This window comes from Micrasema longulum, unplaced genomic scaffold (assembly GCF_059751315.1).
Source record: "Micrasema longulum isolate JH-2025_06_02 unplaced genomic scaffold, ASM5975131v1 h1tg001656l, whole genome shotgun sequence".
NCBI classification, from domain to species: Eukaryota; Metazoa; Arthropoda; class Insecta; order Trichoptera; family Brachycentridae; genus Micrasema; species Micrasema longulum.
The window spans coordinates 140,667-166,017 of NW_028278835.1; the positions used below are offsets into that span (position 1 = coordinate 140,667).

The window sequence follows — 25,351 nt, forward strand, 5'->3', positions numbered from 1 at the left end:
ATCCGGTGTGAAAATATTCGTTTGAAGATAACAAAAAAAACAACTTCGTCATTTGAAAAAAAAGGTAAATATATCAAGTCTTCTATTGTATGTAGACTAGTGTGACATCACAGCCACACAAGAGTTAAAGTGTGTTTTTTCTACAGGATAATCTCTAAGTTTTTATACAAAGATTAAACAAACAAGGTATAGTTAGATGCACAGTTTTTAAGCGATTTGTCCGCGCTGTGGCAGCGGGTAGGTACCCTCGCCCGAATCAGACCTCCCCATATTAATTCTGCCACCACAAATATTAATTTAATCAAAAGCATGCAAATACCTGTCTCTTGGTAAAAAGTTACAAAGTGGAAACATACGCTCACTTTTAGGTTCGCTGGTATCTTTAGACCTTTTGCCAAGCTTTGTACTTCTCTATAGGACATTGCTTCATAGGCCGTTTTTTTGCTATCACCCATATCTCGGAGCTACGTGTGTTTGCGAAGAAATCTAAAAAAACAGTTAATCAAAAAAGCATATTTTTCATTTAAGGCATATTACTATTGTTTTATATAATGCCTACTCGTTTGATTTACAAGTAAACGTCGTTTTGCGCCGGTTCGATTTACGCCGGTTTACAATCACGCCGGTAGGTGCCAGCGTAGGATTCCCTGGTTCAGCCATACCAGACGACAGTAGGCGCCGCGATTCTAATAGCAGTCACACTTTTACACGTTGTTTTATTCTATTACCGTGTATGCGAGCACCCTATTGTGTGTGTGAAATTGTTTCCGAGTTAGTTTTCGTCTTGTTTTTAAGAAAAATAAAAAGGTATTATTATATATTTTATTTTATTATTATTAAAATTAGAAGAATACTCAAATATTCAAATATTGCTTTATTTATTTAACGTTTACTTTTAAGCATGAACACTTGGCAAATTATTTACTCGGCTTAATGTTTATTTTTGTAATTTGTTAAAAGTTGCTAAAATTCCACTCGTCTATGCGCTTTGTAGCTGCAAGACGATTGGTAATATTACTTCAACGTGTAAATGTTATTATTTTTAGTGGTTTTCTTTGCACCACGACAGGCCAGGAGGCCCAATTACAGTGATGAATTACAGCTCAGAACACCCAGGTTTGTGAGTCAACCGTCTTTTGCGTTATTAACCATAGAATACTTAGGTTTTGTAAAAGGGGTCTAGAATTTCAACAGTCTATGCGCTCAGTAGCTGCAAGACTTGTTATGATCTAACTCCTATTTTAAAAAATGGGATTTTTATTTTTTATTTTAACATCATTCAAACACTAAACTTCATTGTCAAATTAAAACAAAATCTAAATGTGGGCTAGATTTCTTTCCGTCCATGCGCTCTGTAGCTGCAAGACGTGCTGGGATATTTATTTATTGTACAACGCCCTCGAGGTGATTTTCACAAAAATGGCGCTATATAAATTATCCAACCATAATAACTGCCTATCTTATTGAAATTTAAAATATATGCAGTGCGTTTTAATGTTTGATAACTTCCCATATTAATAGTAATGTATGTATGTCCCTGTCTGTAATTTAAGTAAACACATACATTATGGCAGAACACGAGAATGATTTATGTGAAAACTTATTGTTACGCACTCATAAATCAGAGGTTATTAGATTTTATTTATTTAGATAATTAAAATCGACATACATAATTTTTAATAATATTAATTTCCTACCTACCTATTTACGTATTTTTTTAGGATACCTTAGAAAATGTTATAGTAGGTAGATATTATAACTTCAGAGACGTAGAATGTTTTATTGTTAACAAAAAATACTAAAATGTAATGTTTTAAAGGACAGTCTTTAAATTTTTACTAAGCAATTGTAAATTTATCAATAAAAATAAAACTTACCTGTTTTATGACGAAATCATAAATAAAGAAATATAAAACCACTTATATTTATTCTGGAGACACTTTACAAACATAATTTGTAATTCAACTAACTTTTTAATTAATATAATTAAATGTAACACTTAAATAAATAATAATTATGTTCGAATTTGAACACGTAAAGTTAAAAAAAAGATTTGCACTCTGTTGCAAAAACGTTGTCATTGTTTTTGCAAAACAACGGAACCATAGACAGTGATATTTCCTTTCGTGGATCATAGAGATAAATTAAGTAAAGTATGTAATAACTAATTTATCAATATTTAATATTAGGTTGCTACCAATAACCGCTTCTGAAGTGTGTCTTACATAAAAGTTTTCAACCCGTAGAATATTAAAAAATAAATGTGTCTTTTAATTGAAAATGTCTATTTTATTTTTATGGTAAGCTACCACTAACTTTGGTATATCAAAAACCGGATTGTGGTCCTGTGGTAGTATTGTGGACTCACGGACCAAAGGTCCCAGGTTCAAATCCCACTCTACCACAACTCGATTTTCATTTTTCTAGTACAAGTTATTTACGACTTTCAAGAAATGGACTGAAAATTTAAATATTTGAGTGAATAATAAGAACTCTAGTATTTGCTTTTTTTTTTAAATATATATTTTTACTTTACAAAATATGTAATAAATAAGGATAATCCCGTGTAAGTTTGATTTTCCGACGTTTCGGCTATCATTGCAGGAGCCATTTTTGGGGTAAACTGTATGTTTTTGTACCAGTAATTTGTATCGTATCGCAGTCGGCAGTAGGCAAATTCCATGTTGAGTTTAATTTTAACCCGTTATGCATAATAACGTATTTTTTCTACAAAACAAACATTTACCCAGAAGGTGGCTCCTGCAACGGTAACTGAAACGTCGAAACAAATCAAATCCAACTTACACGGGATTACCCAAAAAAGATACGTATTGATAACAGTTACCGTGAAAATCTACGTACCTATTTAATAAATAAGGAATGCATGTATCGCGATTACTTGCACACATTTGAACTAAATATTACATAATTTTAAAGAATATTAGTTTTAGTAAACGTTTGAGAAACACAATTTTCAGCAGTACTTTTAAATATTTGCCTGAATGTAAATGGCCATAAAACACTTATTTCTCTATGGTTTATTTTGACATTTAAATCTCGCCAAGTTTTGCCGGCAAAAGTAAACTGATATTATTGTTACTATGTTTTTGTGAAAAATTATGTTTAAATGTGTAAACATGATATGTATTTTTAAACTGTCTTCATTGCTGTTCTTGGCGGCGACGATTTACATGTTTTCTCTCGATGGAGACTTTGTTTTTGACGATTCCGAAGCAATTGTCAGAAATGTCGATGTCAAACTCGAAACTCCTGTACTTAATATATTTAAAAATGATTTCTGGGGAACAAACATGAAAAGCAATTTAAGCCACAAATCTTATCGACCCCTGACCATTCTCACTTTCAGGTATTTTAAATTTTTACTGTAATATACTCACATAAAAAAATATAACCGTAAAAATATTTTTCCAATAATTATATTACAGAACTTCTATTAGCAGCTACGAAAATTGTATTTTTATGCTTGAATTCAGATGGCTTTTTATTTAATTCACGAATTTACGCACATTTATTAAGAAATATTTTTTTTTTTAGGTTCAATAGATATCTAAGTGGAGATGCACCCGAGCCATTCCATTTCAAAACCACAAACCTCTCATTGCACGTGATAGTTGTGTTATTAGCGTATATGTTATTGAACAAAATCCTAAATAGCCATTGTAAAAATGAAAAGAAACTTGTGATATGGAACGACAATGCATATTTATCTTCAATTTTGTTTTCTGTACATCCAGTACACGTAGAAGCTGTCTCTGGTATAGTCGGCAGAGCCGACGTTTTGGCGGCATTGTTTTTTATGCTTTCCATACTCTTCTATGACAAATCTATTGCAAAGAGAAAAACAAAAGAACACTCCGATGTTCACTTGTTTCGGAGTACTATTTTCAAATGGTTGTGGTTTTGTGCAGCTCTCTTGTGCGCTGCTTTTGCAGTACTTTGCAAAGAAACTGGTGTGATGGCGCTTGTAAGTATTAATTTGTTTTCATTTTATTTTATTTTATTTATTTGGATAACCAACAGCTATAATTATCTTATACTCGTATATATAACAAAACAAATAACAAATAAGCCAATTACAGGTTTTCACAAGTAGCATTACCGTGAGTTAAAAAAGATTCTCGAACATAAAATGAATAGTAATTAAATGTAAATTTAGAAAATAAAGAAAAGAAAAAATACTTCGAATTATTTTGAAAGCAAACGCTGTACGTCGTTAAGAATATTTGCAAATAAATCTATGTTAAATGATTTATTTATTACATTAAAATCATTAAAAGTTCGCCATAAATATGAATTTTGCCTATAATTAGATGAAACAAGAGGTATGTGAAGAAGAGGGTTATTTCTTAAAACTTTGGAAGGAACATTGATAGAAAGTTTGCATAGTAATTCAGGATAGTCAATTGAACCAGAGGCAATTTTTAGTAAATAAATTATATCCGCTATTTCACAACGTTTTTGCAGAGGCAATAGGTGATGTTTTTTTACATATATGAATATACTTGAACACATGAACTTTACGATTTTTTTAAAAATATTTTCAATGCGTGATACCTGCACATTGTACATAGGATTCCATATTTGTGATTCATGTTTTCAATTTCAGTGCTACACAGTTGTATGTTTATATATAAAACGAATTGAACTAAATAATGCATTATGAGTACACTGGAACTTCTTTTTACTTAGGAAATACGTTCTTCTTTTTATTTTTTCATGGCTTTTTTCACCGAGCCACTGGGGTGTTCTAGCCAGTGTCGTGTTTTGTTTAGTTTTTCTTTATTTTTATGGTTACACATATTTATGTTAGTAATTTGTATACTTATACAAGTTAGTATCTACTATCTACTATTACACTATCTACAACATATTTTCAACCTACTTAATTCCATTATTTACAAGATATTTGCGCAAAATTTTAAATACAGGTTTATTGGGTGAGGACAGGAGAATTATGATATCGGTAGGAAGTGAAATGTTAATATTAGAGAGGTCCGAAAGGAATCCAGGATAACAATAGTTTATTGGGCATCCAAGAATAAAGTGATTTGTATCTTCCTCCTCAAGCTGACATTCGCACGTGGCAGAATCCCGGACATGGATTCTGAACAGAGTGGGAACCATTTGCAGTAGTGTCCCAATGCTCATTCTACATATGAAAGGTCCACTGCAATAATGCTGAATGTCCAAAATTTGACCAGTTCAAACTAACAATGCCATTCGATTCCTTGATCTACATAGTACTTTTTCACATTTACAAACTGTGCAATAACGCAGACAGTCTCAAGATAAATTGATTTTAAAAATACAGCTACACGACTAGAACGAATGATGTCACACGCGCTCAAAGCAATAATGATGAATGTCCACAGACAACACCGACTGCCATTTTTTATTGCATCATCCTGTCGTTCATTTCATAATTTTGTCAGTTCAGTTTTGCCTAGCAGTTGAGTTGGGTGCATTTATGCGAATTGGTGTTTTTTGTTAAAATGGAAAATAATGAGGAATGCATAGACACAAAAAAAAATACGAAAAAGAGAAAATCTACAGGAAAAATGAGCGATTTTTTTTAAGAAACTTTGATACAACGAGACCGGAAAAGACTGAGAGTGTAAAGGTGCAGATAATGTAGCCCCACACGTGTTTCACTTCATATTCAAAAACTTTGTCAAAGCTTTGACCATTTTCTGTGACTCATGATGTGGTCAGAACAAGAATTATGCAATTTTTAGATTCCTACACTATATTGTACACTGCTGTAATCGCTTGGATTCTGTCACAGTGGTTTTTCCAATCAGAGGACATTCCTATATGGAATGCAACCAAAACATGGCTTTCATTAACCAAAAGACAAGGGTCGAACTTCCACATGAATGGACTGAGCATGTACGTAAAGTTCGACAGAAATCAAAACCTTCTGATGTCATCGAATGCTAACAAGATTTCTTTAAAGGCTGGACTGCACTTCTGAAACCGTTTTACAAGAAGACGTGCCCATCCCCTACAAGACTTGTAGGTACGTAAATTCAGAGTCTATAAAGAGAATCCACGACTCATGTTCCACGAGAACCTTTACCACACTCCATGGGAATCAAGCTCAGTAAACACACCAGCTTCTTTTCAATCCATGAAAGCAAATATCGAAGATGGAGAATTCAAGTTACCTAAAGCAGCATATACGAGCAAGTTGCCTATATCATCTGCGAAGTACAACGACCTGCAGTTCCTAAAAAAGTTCTGTAGGCCTGAGACAAAAGACTATTACGACCAGGTTCCGCATGCTGCAAATGTAGTAAAAGAAAATGATTAATTAAGTATGACTTTGGACAATCATCGTTTTTGACTGTGTAAAAGTGTTGACATTCATAATTTTAGTGCAAATTTTTTGAGACTTGAACGCTTGTTACCCTGATTTCTAATAATTATAGGAATATATTTTGTTTATAAGTATTAAAAACCAATACTCTGATTTGTATACTTAAAGTTCATGTATACATTTTTTAAAATCCTTTAACTGCAGCTTTGCATTTATTTATTTATTTATAGTTTTACATTGTTTGTATTCTTTTTTAATACAGAATAATGTTCCCTCACTGAGATGTCCCGTTATCTAGTTGAAACCTTTAAAGCAAATATCTCAGAACTAGATTGATAAGACATTCAGCATTATTGCAGTGGACCCTTCATATACAGGTTGTTTCGAATTTGTTCAGAATCACTTCGGAGAGCCAAGGTTTTTCCGTAACATTTGGTTTAAGATGGAAAAGATATTTACCCTTGCCTAATTCATATTTGAATTCATGATTTATGTATTGAAATGTTACTTCTTAATTAATTTTAGGTGGCGTGCAGTATATACGACATATTCATAATCAACAAAATTAATGCATTGCAAATGGTGGACTCAGTCCAATTAAATTCTTTTAGCAATAAAGAAACTTGCAATGCTGTTTGTTTAATATCTAACCTATGGAAAAATATGTGTTTTAGTATAAACACATTCCTAAAACAGTATAAAGATCTCATTTTGCGACAAATACTGATACTAGCATTCTTATCAATACTTTTGTACAGGAGATTACACATTATGGATTTTAAAGGACCCGAATTTCAAATTACCGATAATCCTGCTGCATTTTGTGAATCTACAATTTTAAGAGTAAGTTAATTGTTTTTACTGGGCTATTTTTGTGCCGTGGGCGAGCATTCTTGGGCTACTCCCAAAATCATTAATGTATATTTAAAAAATTTTGATTACAGATTGCTACATATAACTACATATACTTCATAAATTTATTGATTTTAATATGGCCGCAGTGGCTGTGTTTTGATTGGTCGATGGGATGCATTCCAATTTTCAAATCTTTACTTGATCCACGGATATTTTGTGTTGCGATATTTTGGTGTTTTCTCTGTGGACTCACTTATAGAGTTGCCAGTTGTAAAACTGATGACCGAAGAAAGTAAGTTCAAATTTATTTCGATTAACTTATGGCAACATTGACAGCGGTTTTTTGATGCACACCAGAACCTCTGTTTTACTTTCCACGCAGTACCATAAAAGTATGGATAGGTTTCCGTGTATATAAACCAATTTGGGATTTAACAAAAATGAAATTGTGTACTATTTAATCTATTTATGGATTTTTAGTACTATGCAATTAAAATCTATAACCTACTTCCACTGTCCATCAAAACAATTAGTAACGAGAAAATGTTCAAAAAGCCTATAAAAATAATCGATAGTGGAACAGGGTAGAAGTGAAATGGATTGTCTCATTTGCCCAAACCAAAATTTATTTATTTATTTATACATCAACGGTTCAAAGAACCTTTTACAAAAAATTATAATTTACAGAAATAATCACAGCAGTGCTCAATAAACATGTATTACATAGTATGAAATAATAGAATAATTAAAACTAAAAAAAATTGTGAAGATATAATACAAAAAACAAAAAGTAAAAAAGAAACATTTCATCTCGAAATAAAATATAACAATAACCATGAGAAAATCTTATGTTCTAAATATAAATGAGATTCTAAATATACTTGAGAATAACTAGAAAATAATATTTTTTTTAAAAATACAACATTAGTATTTGAAAAATATAAGTTTTTGAACAATAAATTTTTTTAAAAAACAAACTTAAATGAACATATTACAACAGAGATGAAGAACATTTAAGAGAAGGTTATTTAGAAGTCTAGGCATCTACAGGGCTTATGACCTGTCAATTACCTGGTCCATGAAGAAGTATAGAAATTGAAAAAATAACATTTTCAGGCGTTGCCTTCACAAACATCAACAGATGAAAGAATTGAAGGAATATAGATGTTCAAATATAGGCAGAATGGTGAATGTTACACAGTGTGTAAAGTGGCCACTTAAACCAGCCATTGACAGGTCATAAGCCCTGTAGATGCCTAGACTTCTAAATAACCTTATCTTAAATGTTCTTCATCTCTGTTGTAATATGTTAATATAAACAGCTCCCTCAGGGAGTTGAATCCAGTCCTTGTCTACAAAAATTTGGACAAACTCAAAATATTGTTGAAACTTAAATTAACTAAATAATATCTTTATTTAGTGAAATCATCATTATCAGTTGGTTGGAAGAAGTTGCCATTTGGCAATAAATCCACCAATGTACAATTTAAAGTATGTCTAACATGTTAAATAAAGAAATAAGATATTGAATCAACTGCTCCACAAATGTATAGTTTATGTTATGTTTTTGTTCTTTTATTGTGCTGTTTTTAATAAAAATAATACAGGTATACATAAATAAAATAAAAACATAAATACGTAGTGTATAAAACTGTCTGAACATTTTGTTAATTATCTCCGTATATTAAGTTTCCTTTGTATATTCTCCCATGTAAAAATATTTTAAAAAAAAACATTTTTAAGTGTCCTCGGCACGGGTAACCCCAGTGAGGTCACATTATTTTTATTATTAATCATTGTTTACTGTGTGGAAAAAATTTAATAAATAAATAAATCCTCCTTCTCGTCAAGTCAAGAGAAAAAACAAAAAACTCGACACTGGCTAGAACACCCGAGGTGAGAGGTGAAAAGGCCATAAAATAAACGAAGAAGAAGAAGAAGGCATGTCAATTATATAAATTTAAAGAATTAACTTCAAATTTATTATTTTTGACTTCCGCCTACTCATTTTCAAATAATGCTGCTCATTGTTGATGTATAATTAATTTAAATATATTTTTTTGTGACAATGTTAAATCGGGTTGTGGTCCTGTGGCTAGTGTCTCGGACTCACGGACCAAAGGTCCGTGGTTCGAATCCCACTCTACCCCAACTCGATTCCATTTTCTAATAGTGAGTTATTTACAACTCGTTGAAAATGGCCCTCAAAATTAAATATTTGGGTAAATCATAAGAACGCAAATATTTCTTTTAAAAAATAAAAAAAAATTTAGGTCAAAAATTATAGAAATTTTGAGAGAAGCAGATATTTAACTTTATTATTATTATTACATACATATTTTTTCATTTTGTTTCTTTTACATTTATTATATTGAACATAATTTAAATGATTGTATTTTTTTTTATTTATTTACAATTTTAAAAAACCCGTTAGGGTTACATTAGAAATTTAATATTGTCTAGTCATTTTATGTCTCGTCTAGTCTAGTTAGTTCAGTCATCATGTGCTTTTTCAGATTGATTTTAAATTTGTCTCCATTAAAAGTTTTCAAGTAGTAAGGTAGGTCGTTGTAGTGTTTAAGTCCATTATGTAGTATTTTTGACTGTCCTGTGTTTGTCTTTGCTTTTTCAATATGATAGTGTTTTTGTTGTAATTAAGTGTAAACAATTTTTTTGGTGTGTGCATGAGTTTCTTACACCAATATACAAAGAAATTGGCAATATATGTGTACATACTGTTTGTTTACCTAATAAAATAAATAAATAAATATATTGGGTTCAAAGTCAAACCACCCCACACCCAAGATTCTTTCCGATGTTGTTTTTGAATTCTAATTTCGATTTATTTGTTTGAATTTTTCAGGTTGCACATTATATCCCTCAGCATTCTTGTCCTACCATTTCTCCCGGCAAGCAATATTGTAATGCCAGTGGGATTTGTCGTAGCTGAAAGAATTCTTTACATCTCTTCCCTTGGATTCTGCATAATCGTTGTCACTGGCTTCCAAAACATTATGTCTCACTATGAAAATTTTACAATTCAAAAGGTGAGTCACACAAAAACAACTAATTTTTTAACAAATTACAACAGGGATGGAGAATACATGGAAGTCTAGGCATTAACAGGGCTTATGACCTTATTCTCCATCCCTGTTGTAATTTGTTAATCTTAATGACTTCCGAGGGGGTGAAATCCAGTCTTTTGTCTACGAACATTTGGACAAACTCAAATATTGTAATGAAACCAACTGGTCCAAGAAGAAGTTTAAAAAATTAAAAATTGTTTTCAGGCGTTGCCTAGTATGTGAAATAATTCAGTCAGATGAATCTCTTCGCAACAATAAAGGTTTCAGCTCTTTAACTTCATTAAAATCAACAAATGGAAGAATTGAAGAAATATGAATGTTTAAACATAGGCAAAATGGTGAATGTTACACAGTGTGTAAAGTGGCCACTTAAACCAGCCAATGACAGGTCATAAGCCCTGTAAATGCCTAGACTTCCATATTCCCTTATTTAAGGTATTTTCCATCCCTGTTGTAATTTGTTAATCTTAACGACTCCCGAGGGGGTGAAATCCAGTCTTTTGTCTACGAACATTTGGACAAACTCAAATATTGTAACAATTTTTTTGTTTTTAATTTAAAATATTTTATCAATGAAAGTCTCATTATATCCATTATTATTAGCAATCTGTTTTATTTTATTAAGTTCTTTATTTAAATTAGTATCATCTAGTGGAACGTTAATTAATCTATGTATCATTGAATGGAATGGGAATGTTTATGGGCAGTTGGATGATTTGAGGAATTATGAATAATGGTGAAAATAAAATATTAAAATTACACGACTTGGAAGTTGTAGAAATTTAAAAGCGATTCATAATCAGAACAAATTAATAAATAACCAAATAAACAATATTTCTTTTCAGTTTCAGTGCTGCAGAGCAGCGTTTATTTAACAATTAAAAAATACATATAAGAATTTGTTACCCACTAAGTCTAAAGACTTTTCGGTGGAGTGGTTAGTCCACTCCTGTTTAGTTTCGAACGTATGCAGCTTATACTACCATCCTTTCAAGAAAAAAAGACTTGATTTATTTGTTTCATTGGCAGCATACTGGTAACATAAAATAAAATAGGAAATAAGTTATCAGTTGAGTAAGCCTTGAGAAAGAAGCTTTTTTAGCTTTGAAACCGGTCGGTATTTTTTTATTTTTTTTAATGTGGTTAAACACAAAGTTGTTTTATTTATTTTATTACAATGAATAACCATAAATTTAGTGCTTCAAATATATTTTTTTTTATTTAAATAATAATAAAACTAAAAAAAATAAATAATAAAACTCATCAATGAAATAATTTGGAAATCCTCGAAATCGAAAAAGTTGTCAAACAAAATTTAAATATAATAACTAATCAATTAAATTTAAGTCAAAGCCCTATTTTTAATATTTTCCCTGTAAAGTCTAACCCTATGATAAACACATATACCCCCTCCTCTATCCTTATTGACACCCACGGTTCACTATTTCTTTTACGTATGTATACTTAGTCATTATATAACCCTGAAGAGGGCAATGTGAGTTGCCGAAACTAGTCACCTGTGATAATAAATAAGTGGTTCATAAAACAAAGTAATTTTATTTATTCCTTTAAAATATAACAATGAATTACAAAGTTAGTGCTACAAACATTAAAAAAAATATACATATTGTTTATAAAATTTTAAACTTTTATTACTATTATACAGGGTGTTCTTTAAACCCTGTCACATCCGAAACCACGATGATCAGTATGAGCAAAAAGACATATTGGCACATAAAAATATTTTTTTAGAACAAATAAAAAAATTAAAAATAATTTATTTAAAAAAAACAAATGGTTGCTTACTTCCGCAGGGGAGAAGTGAGGAAAGCGCGGCGCAGTATCAGATTCCCTTCTCCCTCTCCTCGCTTCTCCCCTGCAGAAGTAAGCAACCATTAGCTTTTTTTGATATTTAATTTTTTTAAATTTTAATCATTTTAAAAAAATATTTTGATGTGCCAATATGTCTTCTTGCTCATTCTGATCATCGTGGTTTCGGATGTGACAGGGTTTAAAGAACACCTGTATATTTTTGGAGCAATGAAATAAGAATGCCTTTGCGCCAGTCTTGGCTTGCATAATAGCCAAACTAGTTCGTCCTTTGTTAATAAATATTGTTAAGCCAGTCTTGGCTTGCATAATAGCCAAACTAGTTCGTCCTTTGTTAATAAATATTGTTAAAATAGTTTAATTTTTAGACGCTCAAGGCCTCCTTCATATTTCTCACTTTGATCTTTGTCTGGCGTACGATCGAACGTAGCGCGCAGTGGCAAACAGAACGGGAATTGTTCACCTCTGCTCTGTCTGTGTGCCCTCTGAACGCCAAGGTCCACTATAACATTGGCAAGAACGCAGGCGACATGTTGGATCCATCGCTCGCGGAAGAAGAATACAGGATCGCCATCGAGCTGTACCCACGGTATTACCAGGCTATGAACAATTTAGCCAACCTATTGAAAGACCAATCCAGATTTGTAGAAGCCAAAAAACTGCTATCAGATGCACTGAATATCAAGTAAGTTGATCCATATTATCCGTAGAAGCCGTATTAAGCAAGCAAATTGCCCTATTAATGAGTGCATTCTGACTTGCATTAGTGTGCGTGCTTCTGGGTGTGTAAAACAGTGCATGAGATCTCGCTCTAGTATAATTATTGGAACGTACAAACTGATCTCTTTCAGTATATTTGGATTATTTATATTTCTAGAAATCGGCTCATAGAAATGTTTCCCAAGAAAAAATTGTCGACGAGATTCGAGAGTATTGTAATCCAGTATCCCTGCTAGAAATAATGATGGACAATTATTATTTTATTTAAGAAATAATTATTTCAAAAATCCCTTTTGAAACTTCTCTATTTCAAGGATGTGGTTTGGTTTAAAAAGGTCCCAAATTATGGCACAGTATTCTAGTATTTTTTTAAATATTTTTTATATGGGAGTTGCTTTATTATTTACCTTGCTTATAATATACAAGGTTTATATTTCAAAAAGTGGATTTTTCTCCAATTAAATATCTTAAAATTTATCTAAACTATTGGGATCAGGAGGGATATATTAATGTGGGCTAATCAGGAACTTCTCAGCATTTGCTCACGTGGAGAGGAAACCACTTAAAACTCTTCAGGAGAAGCCGGCCTGTTGGCAGTAGTCAACAGGCCTTCCGTTCCACTAGAGGAGTGTTCGGCATTTTGTTCCCTACAGTATTCTAGTATGCCACATGTATGTGTATGTTTGTTTGTTTATGAATGCATTGTAAGTGCCCCGACTCGACATGGATTTCCTAGTGAGTAGGGGCAAGTTCACAGGCATGGGTCCGTCCTGATTGTGTCACTTTTAACTGTATCTCTGTCCCCAATAAATGTATTGACAAAACCTCCTAAAAAATTTTTTTTTTTAATTTTATCCACAGAATTGCCCTATTAATAATCAATCTCAAATATTTAGTACTTAGCATTTTTAATTTATTGCCGAAACAACTTAAATTGAACACACAATGTAACAAGAGCAAAATAAGAGAGTGGCTACTCGATCAAAAATTTATATGTGAGTAGTAGCTTATGTGTAAATATTTTAATTTTTCATATATTTTCTTGTATTTAAAAAAAATTAACAAAAAATATTATAATGAGGAAGTTCAGTGGTTTTTTTTCAATTTTTTATTTGTTAATAGACTGTTAAACTAAGTAAAAAAAAAAAAAAAAAATTTTTATATTTCGTATTATCGGCGCTACGATTTTTCAAAGTTTTGTATTTCTGAAATAACTCCGCGTGTAACGTCAAAGGTTCATTTCCGCTTATTCTCATTCAGTTCTTCCCATTGGTCCAGAAGCAACAAGCAGACCGGAAATCTTCCATACCTCTCAGATCATAGGTTGATTCACAAAAACCAGTGACGTCATTAAAAATAGTGCGTTTTTATCAAAGTATTTTTTATTATTTTTTCTGTACATTTTCAAGAAACTTTGTTTTACAATTTAATGCTCTAATTTTTACCCCACGTAAGAAAAAAAATGTTGTATCCAATTTCCCGTAGGGCTGAAGTTCCTCATTATTATTTGTATATATACATGTATATTCTGATCTTTCCGTCTGTTGAGTATATCTGTAAATTCATTGTTTTTATAAACGCAGATTATATTATATAAGTTAGTATAAATCTCCACTAACAAGCTAGCGAAAGTGGCTTGGTGGGATTTTAGTTTCAGTAAAAATATAAAATTGAAATTTTAAAACTATAAAAATGTATAATTATATAAATATTTTTATTTTTTTTAAATGGGTGAATTATGACTTGCATTTGTACGGCTTCTGGGTGTGTAAAACAGTGCGTGAGATCTCGCTCTAGTGCAATTATTGCGAACATTAAAAAACTGATCTCTTTCAGTATAGTTGTCAGGAGTCGCGTCGTCACAAGATAGCTCATTTCTTCAACTGTAAAACTGGCCATTATCTGTCATGGCGCCGAAAACATGTATGACTGCTTACATGCCATTTTCAATCCCAGAAACTGCCCTCTGTAAAATGACAAATAAATCGGTCCCAAGATTTGGCACAAGATTTATTGCTCATTCTTAAAGGGGGGGGTCAGTACTATTCAAGCTCCCGACGTCACTGCGACCTGCGAATATCTATTGTGGCAGACCCCTGTGAATAATGAGTACTTACATGTATATTTATTATTTTATTACTTTAAAAACTCTTTACATATTTTTAAATTTGGATTTTAGACCGGAGCGTTCTTAACAATTTTACATCGATCAATTAGGTGGTTGATAGGTTTCCTCATTAAGGTTTTAAAAAAACAGTTATTTTTTTATAATCATGGTTCACTAAGTCCACTTATATTCACTGCACACTCTCTCATACACACCTTCACACAATATAAATATATATACTCACCCTCACTTAACATGTACAATAATAAAACTGATACACAAAATTTTTAGTCACTAAAACAAGTACTTAACTTAAATATTAGTATGTTATAGTAAAAGTTATCCTCCTAATGTAATGAGGAAGTTCAGTGGTTTTTTTCCAATTTTTTATTTGTTAAACTAAGTTAAACTAAGTCAAAAATTTTTTTTTTTAATTTTTATATATCGTATTATCGGCGCTACGATTTTTCAAAGTTTTGTATTTCTGAAATAACTCCGCGTGTAACGTCAGAGGTTTATTTCCGCTTATTCTCATTCAGTTCTTCCCATTGGTCCAGAAGCGACAAGCAGACCGGAAATCTTCCATAGCTCTTAGATTATAGGTTGATTCACATGAACCAGTGACGTCATTTAAAGTAGTGCGTTTTTATCAAAATATTTATTATTATTTTTTCTGTACATTTTCAAGAAATTTAGCACCACAATTTAATGCTCTAATTTTTACCCCGCTTAAGAAAACATGTTTTGTATCCAATTTCCCGTAGGGCTGAAGTTCCTCATTGAGACACATTTAATGTATATACTTCTACCGACATATTGAAACCATTGTGTAAATTCCATTGTGTATTTTGTTTTTATGAGAAAAATAAAAATGAAATAAAATAAAGAGAACTACACACTTTACTTTCATCATCATCAGTGGCGCTACAACCCGTTGTAGGTCCTGGCCTCCTCCAGAATTCGTCTCCAATCGTCCCTGCACCCCGCGGCTCTTCTCCAGTTCGTCAGGCCAATCGCTCTAATGTGACTTTCCACATTATCCAGCCATCTTAAGCACACTTGACTTTACCTTTATGCGAATTTTCCAGAGAAGACTTTCCCGCTGCTTGGATGAATTTGGGAATCGTGCTGGCCAATCTCAAAGAGCAGTCAGCTTCTGAAGATGCATACAAGCAAGCTCTCCACTACAGGAGCAGATACGCTGATTGCTACTATAACCTGGGAAATTTGGTAAGATATTTTAATCCTATCCTATTGGCACTTGAAGCGTAAGACCGATCAACTTACCTTCATGCAACAATTTTTTTTATCAAGATACGCTGCGATTGGTGTACCAATGTGGCGACCTATGCACCATTAGGTGCGGAAAGGGAATGATGGTGATGGATGGTGGCTTTGATTTAAGTTAGCCGTCCAATGGAACGAAACCATCAGAATATAAATAAACCCTTTCAGCCCATTTTTTCATTCAAATGTACCCAAATTTGTTTTTTTTTTAATCCCGTACCTGCTGAAATTAACACATTTCATGCAGGAAAGGTAATTCTACCCGCATGCCTGAATCTTATTGACGGGAAGTGTAGAAATACCCTTTTTACAATATGGATTGTTTTTTGTTCGTCGTTATGCAAATGCAAATATAGACCTACATATTTTTTTAATGATATTTTATAAATATATTAGCGGACCCGACAGACGTTGTCCAGCCCGAACGTTGGCAAAAGACCTTTCATTGATAAGTAGGTACCTAGGTACTTGCTAATGATTGAATTCCAAAACTAAAAATTATTAATGTTCAAATATTGAATTCAAGTAGGTACCTAGGTACTTGTTTATGGCTGAATTCCAAAACATAAAATAATTTTTTTTTTTAATATGGCATTCTTTTTGCAAACGTCAAACTCCGGTCTTCTCACCAACAGAGGCGTGTACTTATTTAGGAATACGATTTTTAAAATTTGTATTGAATTAAATATTATTTTAATATTACCAAGAATCCAATAAAAAGAAATAAATTATAAGGAATTTAAGGAAAGAATCTGATTGAGATCCGCAAAAAATAAATGCTATTTGTAAACATTTAAAAACAAACTTTTTTTATACATAAGAAAAACAACATCTTTCAATTTTTTTGTAATTGCATTCTCTTCAAATGCAACCCTGACAAAGACGGATCATTGGAGAATTAAGGCCATAGTTTGTTCTATGCTGATCGATGAACAGTACTTCATTGTATCTCAACCTACAAGTCGGAATATTGAATTTTACTTATCCCAGTAATGATGGAACATCGATTATACTATTTAGTATGCCGAACATATATATGGAATCAATATACACAAATCTATCAATTATTTTAATAAAGTTTTTGTTTTATTTTCAGTACTTGGAACAGAAGAAATTTGACCTGGCACTCGGTGCATGGAATGAAGCAACAAATATAAATCCTAAGCATACTGTAGCGTGGAGTAATTCTTTGGCTTTACTTGATAATTCAGGTAAATTTAATCTATTCAACGTAACATAAAAAAACATAAAAAAATAACAAATAAATTTTTAAACAAAATATCTCCAGGTCAGATAGATAGAGGGCTGCAGATGGCACCATTGGCCCTCGCGGCCCTTCCCGAAGCGGCCTCCATACATTTCAACGTTGCAAACTTGTGCGGAAAGAAGGGACTGTTCACTTCTGCCGAGGAGCATTTCTTGACGGCCATACGCCTCAAGGGAAATGAACCACAGGCTGTTTACTATGCCAATTTAGGTAAATATCTTAAAGCGTGTATGAAATGAAGACTGTCCTTAGTTATTAAGATTAACACATTACATATTGTCGTTGAAAGGTCAAAAGCCCTGTAAATACCTAGACTTTCATGTTATCTTCTCTGTGAAAATGTTCTCCGTCTCTGCAGTAATACCGACATAATCGCCAACATCGGAGAGACCTGACAAGCCACCGAAAGAAGTAGAAGAATACATTCCTCGCTTCTTTCACATTCATACATTTTAACGTGCATGCTCTGCCTTAAGTGAATATTCATCATCATCATCATAGTTTCCTTTCCGCACATAATGGTGCATAGGTAACCGCGTATCTTGATCATTTTTGTTACATGAAGGTAAGAGTTCAGGTGCCAGTCCAGGGACTATGAGATATTCTAGTGCGAAAACACTCTTTTAAATTAATATTTCATTTCAACCATGACACAAATTGAACCCGAGACCTCTTGCATGGTAGGCAAACGCACTGACCATTACACCACGAGGCCGACTGAAATGAATATTATTATTATTAATTTAATTGGATGCGAGCAGCTTAAAGCTGATATTCTTAAATCTTTTTTCAGCAATGTTTTGAGTATGTCCAAATGTTTCTAGACAGGCTGGATTTCCTCCCTTGGGAGTTACTTAGATTTTAAAAAATTTGCAGCAGAGAGGGAAAACATTCAGAGAAGGGAATTCATCAATTTGTTCCAACATCACTATGTAAAGCGCCCTTGGGGTATTTTATTACGAAAATGGTTTGGAAAATTTTGTAAATGGAAAATTTTCTGTGGTTCTGTGAAAATTAACTCAAGCAACAATTATTATTAACCACGTGATAAACGTAGCTTTATTCTACACTATTTTAATACAATACTTGTACAAAAGTTTATTTACAAATGCCACAATGACATTCAGCAGTAACTGTCAACACCGAGCACTGGTCGATTCCTTTCAAAATGAATCGTGCCAAAAACGGCCAATGCGAACACCACATGTCCTACGTGATACATAATATGTCAATGGTATCCTATCAAAGAAAAATAGACCCTTGGAAATAATGTTTGAATTACTGTAGTCCTAAAGCCATAGCTAGATTAGAATGACAGTTGTAAGCAAGAGTGACGACATAACTTTGTAGTAACGTCTAAGGAGTGATTTATTTATATTGCCACACGAAAATTCATTAGTATCTGGCATGTTAATTTATTTTTTTAATACAACGCTTGACATATAATCCGCTTGACATAATAATCCGCATCCTCCTCTCCGTTGCTCTCTATCCCTGAATAAATATAAGTTTTATAGTGAGAAGATCTTTTAATATAATTATGTATTTTTAAAAAAAAAAAAATATTTTCTTTTATTTAGGAAACATACAGTACAGTTACAAAGTTTAATATTTTACACACTCAGACTTAATTCTAATGGACCAGTGAAGTTTCCATATTATAAAGCAATTATATGTAAGGTTAATTATGAAAGTATAAAAAAGAGAAGGAAAAAGAAAAACATAAATGAAAGTTGTTTAAAAATTTAAATTTAAGTAAAAAAAGATATTTTAAAGTTTGTAGTTTGTAGTGAGTATTTACTAATGGAAATAATATTAAAAATGAAGAAAATTTGCAAGAGTAATTAAAAATTAAGAATTGAAATAAAGAATGAAAAACATGCTCAGATGTAAAAATAAAATAAAATAGTAATAAACATCTTTAAAAAAAAAAAAAGGAAAAACATAAATGTACACATATTTATTTTAAGGGATTCAAAGAAACGATGAGAAGAATCTTTAAGTGAAATATAAGACAAAAAATTTAAGTCAATTTAAAAAAACATCTTCAAAATTAATGACACATTATAGTAAGAGCAGCAATATATTGATTTTATATACATATATAATATAATAATGTATCCCCGTACTGTGGGCCAACTGTTTGTGACACCTGATTTTTATAATTCGAATCTTTTCTATCAAACTTATATGTTATTCTTATTTACATATTATGTAGGTGCATTTAATATGTATTTGTATGTTCGTTTTGAATCAACGTTCGCGTATTGTCAAACCTTATTTTATTGTTGACATTATATCGTATTTACTGCATTTTGTGGTTACCCACCGTGCTCGTATTGTATGGGACTCGTCGCACATTATTCATTCAGTGTGTATCAGTTCAATTTTAAAATACAATGCTTTTTTTCAGAATACGGTTTTGAAATTTAACATACTTTAAAAAAATACAATTTATAACATTTCTTGATTTGAATTTTAACAAAAAGGTTTCAAACTTTTTACCAAGCTCTTTCTTGTACCATTTTTAATATAATTACAAGTTTAAAACAATTATTTTTTACACTTACGCACCCGCACACGCGCACCCTCTACCTCATTCATTCACGCATACACACATTCACATACGCATGAATACAAACGTCACACACATACAATTACGTAAACTCTTTTCTTATATATTATGTGTCATTAGATTTACAGTGGATTTTTTTTATTGGCTTTAGTATTGTTAATATTTTTCTACTTATTTTGCTTATGTAATAGCTGTGAAAATCCCAAATAAAATAAATATAAATCAACATGAATGTATAAAATCAGCTTTAAAACTAAAATAAACCTAATTATTAACGACGTTCTTACATACAAGGTTACATCATTTTGCAAAAAATGTTAGTGATGGGACAAATTGATCAATGTAAATTGATTGAATAAAAAAATAATTCACTCGATGTTGTTCATGAAAAAAGTATAAATGTCTCATTTTTTGGTGAATAATTATCGTAAACACACTATAATAGGCTTGTTTTTGCTTTTTTATATCAATTTTCAGAAACAGAGTTTCATGTTTGCATGAACAAACTGATAAAATCAATTTGATCGATGATCAGTAATTTCCCATCACTAGTGACATTAGTTTGACAACTGTCATTTTAATCAAGTTATATTTTAAGGCCTATAGTTTCCAAATAGAGAATCTTCAAGTAACATTTGTAATCTGCGAGCTTGTTTTAGTACCAAAAAAGCTGACTTGGGTCAAAGATGTAAAAAAACATAGTGTACTTTTTGTATGGAGAAATAAGCTGAGGTAATCGGCTAGTTTCATCGTTCACTGAGAACGGGCTGGGCGCACTTCGTAGATATTTTTTGTATGAAGATATAAACGGTGGTGGTGATTTATAATGAATAACAATTATTTTATTTACTTTATCCCCGATGCCCTATGCACCGTTGGGTGTGAAAATGGGTTTGATGATGATAGTGATGAAATGATGAGCAAGATGCGGTGCATTTGGTGCACCAATACAGTGTCCGTTATATGCATATATCGGATGCGGATATAGAAGGAAAGATGACTTCAATTTTTTTTTTTTAATTTTCAGGTGTTCTTTATCACAGATGGAAAAAAACAGACCTGGCCGCTGAGATGTATAGAAAGGCACTGAAAATAGATCCAAATTTAAACAGTGCGAAAGAAAATCTACAGAAACTGCTGAAGATATGAAATAAATCAGTATTGTTCTTACCATTCTGCGAAAAACTACATGAATATGAAAAAGTAGGAGGCATTTTTTAGTCTTAAAATAATTTCAACAATGTTTTGAGTATGTCCAAATGCTTGCAGACTGGCTGGAGTTTCTCCCTGGGGGGTTGTTCATATTTAAATTTATTGCAACAGAGAGGAAAAACATTTTTGAGAAGGGAATATGGGAGTCTAGACATTTACAGGGCTTATGATCTGTTGTCGGCTGGTTTAAGTGGCCACTTTACACACTGTGTAACATTCACCATTCTGCCTGTGTTTGAACATCCACATTTCCTGAACTCTTCTATCTGTTGACTTTTTTCATTATTATGTTGGTAAACATGCCCCTGAAGCATGGATCAAAGAATTTGTATCAAATTTTGTGTAAAAAATTAAGTAAAGTGTAACAAAGTGTGTGAAATGTTAACAAAGGCCTATAGTGAGTCTGCTATGATTAAAACAAGAGTTTACGAGTGGCATAAGCGTTTCCAAGATAGCCGTGAAGACACTGAAGATGACGAACGGCCCGGATGCCCCAGCACATTAACAACAGATGAAAACGTAGAAAAAGTGAATGAAATGGTTATGAACGATCGCCGAATCACAATCAGAGAAGTCGCTGATGATGTTGGCATATCGATTGGCTCATGCCATGAAATTTTTTCAAATGCTTTGGGTATGAAACGCATGGCGGCAAATGGAAGTTGCTCAGGTGCCACTAAATGAAGTCAACGACGATGCAGAATTATCTTTTTTTTAAATACTTTTATAAGGGAGTTGCATTATTTTTTACCTTGCTTATAATATACAAGGTTTGTATTTCAAAAAGAGGATTTTTCTGCTATTATATTACTTTATTTTAGCTGATTTGTTGGAATCAGGAAGGATATTCTAATGTGGGCCAATCGGGTACTTCTCAGCATTTGCTCGTGTGGAGAGGAAACCACTTAAAACTCTTCAGGAGAAACCGGCCTGTTGACAGTTGTCAACAGGCCTTCCATTCCACTAGAAGAGTGTTCGGCATTTTGTTCCCTACTTTTGTTTATTTTACCAATTGCCTGCACTATATTGATCATGTATGATACTACCTCTCGTGTGAGTTCTTTATTACCTACCACCGATGGGATGTCGCATAGATCTTCACCCAGGCTTCTGCATCGCGCCTCCAGCTGTTGTCTCTGAAAGCTGAAAAAGGGGCAATGCACCAACAGGTGAGGGATCTTGAGGAGTTTCATCGTCGCATGGACAGCTGTCGATCTCGGAGAATTATTGAAATGTGTTATAACAGGTGACGAAACACGGGTTTACGGATAAACGTCAAAACTAGGGCTCAATCGTCTATTCAGTGGAGGCATTCTGGATAGCCAAGACGAAAATCGCCGAGCACGCCGAACACATCTAACCTTAGCGGCTGCCACAGACAAAGTAAAGAATGAATACAGCTGGAAATTTCAGCATACTCCAGAGGCATGTATAATCTCTCCTCCTTTCCTTTTTCCTCTTTCCTCATTCCTCTTTTTTCCCATTGAGTAATAGTTTCGATTTAAGGTAATTTATAAACAAATACGTTTATTTCTATTTTTATATATCTTTAAATTTTTAATCTTTTTTTTTTTTTTTTTCTATTGAATATGTTCTGTAACTTGAATTATAAAAATAAAACTTTTATTTTATTGGTTGGTTGGAAGAAATTGCCATTTGGCAATAAGCCCGCCAATGTACAAATAACATTATGTACAAAAAGTTAAATAAATAAATAAATAAATAAGTATACCAACATATTGGAAAAAAAAATTGATGATCGGACTCTCTGAACCCGCGAAATTAATAAGTTCCCATTAGTTTCTGAACACACCTCGTACATATTATAAATAAAAGACTTGTTAATTTTTTGATAATTTATTTACATGTTATTGTCAGATGCTCTCATGGTATGAGCCAGAAATGTGGATTTACATGATACAGTAATACATATTCCGGTAATATTGAATACAAACACTATCTATATTTTCTTGAAAGAGGATCGTACATTATTGGAAGAGGAGACATTTGTATTAATTTACATCAGGCAACACTAATTAATTATTAATCGATTCAAACAAAACTGGCAACATTTGATTCTTCATGGTCCTTCGTGGGCTTAATTCAATTACTTAGTATAAAACGAAAAAACGAGAATAATACATATCAAATCTACCAGAAAGTTCCGCCTGGTAATGACCTCTAAAGATTTTGTATATATTTTTAAATATTGTAAGCAAGCGTTTTTTGCTTATAATAATGGGTAAGATTGAGGGACAACGTGGACCAAGCAGAAGGTAAACGTCTTGGCTGCGCAATATAAGAAACTGGACCGGAATGTGGAGGAGTTGTTCTGGACATTGTAAGTCTTTTTAGAACTGATTGCCAATGTCAACTCAACACGTTTTCCATTCAGGCTGTTTCGGAATCACTTAGGCGCTTGTTATTAATTAGCTCTGTTCAATTTCCTAGCTCCCAAAATCGCCCCTTAGTAGCGCCTGCCAACGTCACCCAACATAAACATTCTCATTTTTATTTTAGAATCTCAGCCACACCATAAACGTTTACAAAATAAATTGGTTTGTTTCGGTTATTACTGGGGTGGATAATACGTCAGGCATCTCCATCCGACACGTCTGCTATTTACAAAGCCACTTTGGGTATAATTTTTAAATCAGACAATGTAGAGTTTAGGAATAGAGGCTCATTAGCTATGGCTGCCTGAGGGCCATATTTGACAATAGAAGTTATATTGTCAAAAAAAATAAAAATTGTTATTTTAATTGTGAAAATGAGTCGGAATTTATTCAAAAGCTTTATTTTGAGTTTGTCCTAAGGTTTTTTTTTAGATAAGGACTGGAATTAACTCCCCGGGGAGCTGTTAATATTAAAATATTACAACAGAGATGAAGAACATTTTAGAGAAGGTAATATAGAAGTCTTATGCATGCATCTTATGACCCGTTGTTGGCTGGTTTAAGTGGCCAATTTACACACTGTAATATTCACCTTTCTGCCCATATTTGAACATCTATATTCCTTCAATTCTTTCATCTGCTGATGTTTTTGACTCAGCTCTTTAACTTTTTTTGATCCAAAACCGTACAGAACTTTCTGGTAGATGTATTAAATATAGTCATAAGGTGTTGGTATGCGTAAAAAAATATATAAATGATTTTATTAAGTATGCATGAGATGGCAGAATACACATCTAGGTGGTGAAAAGAGCTAAGCCACAATATCGCACGTATAATAAAAATTACTTATATCTTTCCGTCGTAGTACCGACATTCAGCTAGGTTAATGAAACCTTTAGATAATATTTATTACCGAATACGCTACAGATTTTAAAGAAAAAGTTATGAAAATTTGTATTACACCCCTTATAGACAGTACAGTGGAACCTCTATTTATAATTTATCTGTTCTGGGGGTCTAAACGAAAGTACTAACAGTTTTTCCTATCTATTTCTAATGAGAAATAACTGAAATTCAATTCATATGTTTCTAACTCCTAAAATGATAACAATTTTTTTTTAATGAAAAAAAATATATATATATTGTGGAGTAAGGCCAATTTTGTGTTCTGCTAAAACCACCAGGGGTGGTATTCCAAACGTCGTTAATTTACATAAAAAATACACAGAAAAACTTTTACTCATGTATTTTGTAATACCAGCTCAGGCCGCTTTTGCAATAATCACCTTCTGAAAATAATTCTGATCACAAAAACAGCATTTCTCAATTTGCATAAAACAACCACAGCACTAGAAAAATCTTACGGTATAGATGCCGATGGGAAGAGTAATGCCTCCAGGAATCTAGTTCATCATCATTCCATGTCCGCTCCCTAGTTGGAGCATATGGTATCCACAAAGAGCCTCCATGCATCTCTATCGGCTGCCAGCTTCTTTGTGTCCTCCCAAGTCAGGTCCTCGTCCCGAAGTTCTGACATAAACTGCCGACGAAAGGTCAGCAGTGGTCGTCCAAGACGTCGAGAACCTGATGCATTGTAAAGTAGGCAAGCGTGATTAAGGCTCTCAGGAGGCATCCGCAGTATATGACCTAGCCAACTGTATTGTCTAGTGACAGTG

At 32.6% G+C, this 25,351-nt stretch overlaps 1 protein-coding gene across 1 annotated transcript; it reads left to right on the plus strand.

Annotated features, from left to right (window-relative positions):
* The first annotated feature begins 3,045 nt into the window (after positions 1 to 3,045).
* On the plus strand, positions 3,046 to 22,065 carry LOC148274421 (protein O-mannosyl-transferase F38B6.6-like). Its single transcript, XM_088237138.1, has 10 exons — positions 3,046 to 3,367; positions 3,556 to 3,985; positions 6,866 to 7,183; positions 7,285 to 7,487; positions 10,059 to 10,242; positions 12,480 to 12,796; positions 16,027 to 16,168; positions 17,322 to 17,436; positions 17,514 to 17,702; positions 21,095 to 22,065. Exons 1-10 carry the CDS (start codon positions 3,120 to 3,122, stop codon positions 21,214 to 21,216), a joined length of 2,268 nt encoding a protein of 755 aa, XP_088093264.1. The 5' UTR covers positions 3,046 to 3,119; the 3' UTR covers positions 21,217 to 22,065.
* Positions 22,066 to 25,351: the final 3,286 nt, after the last annotated feature.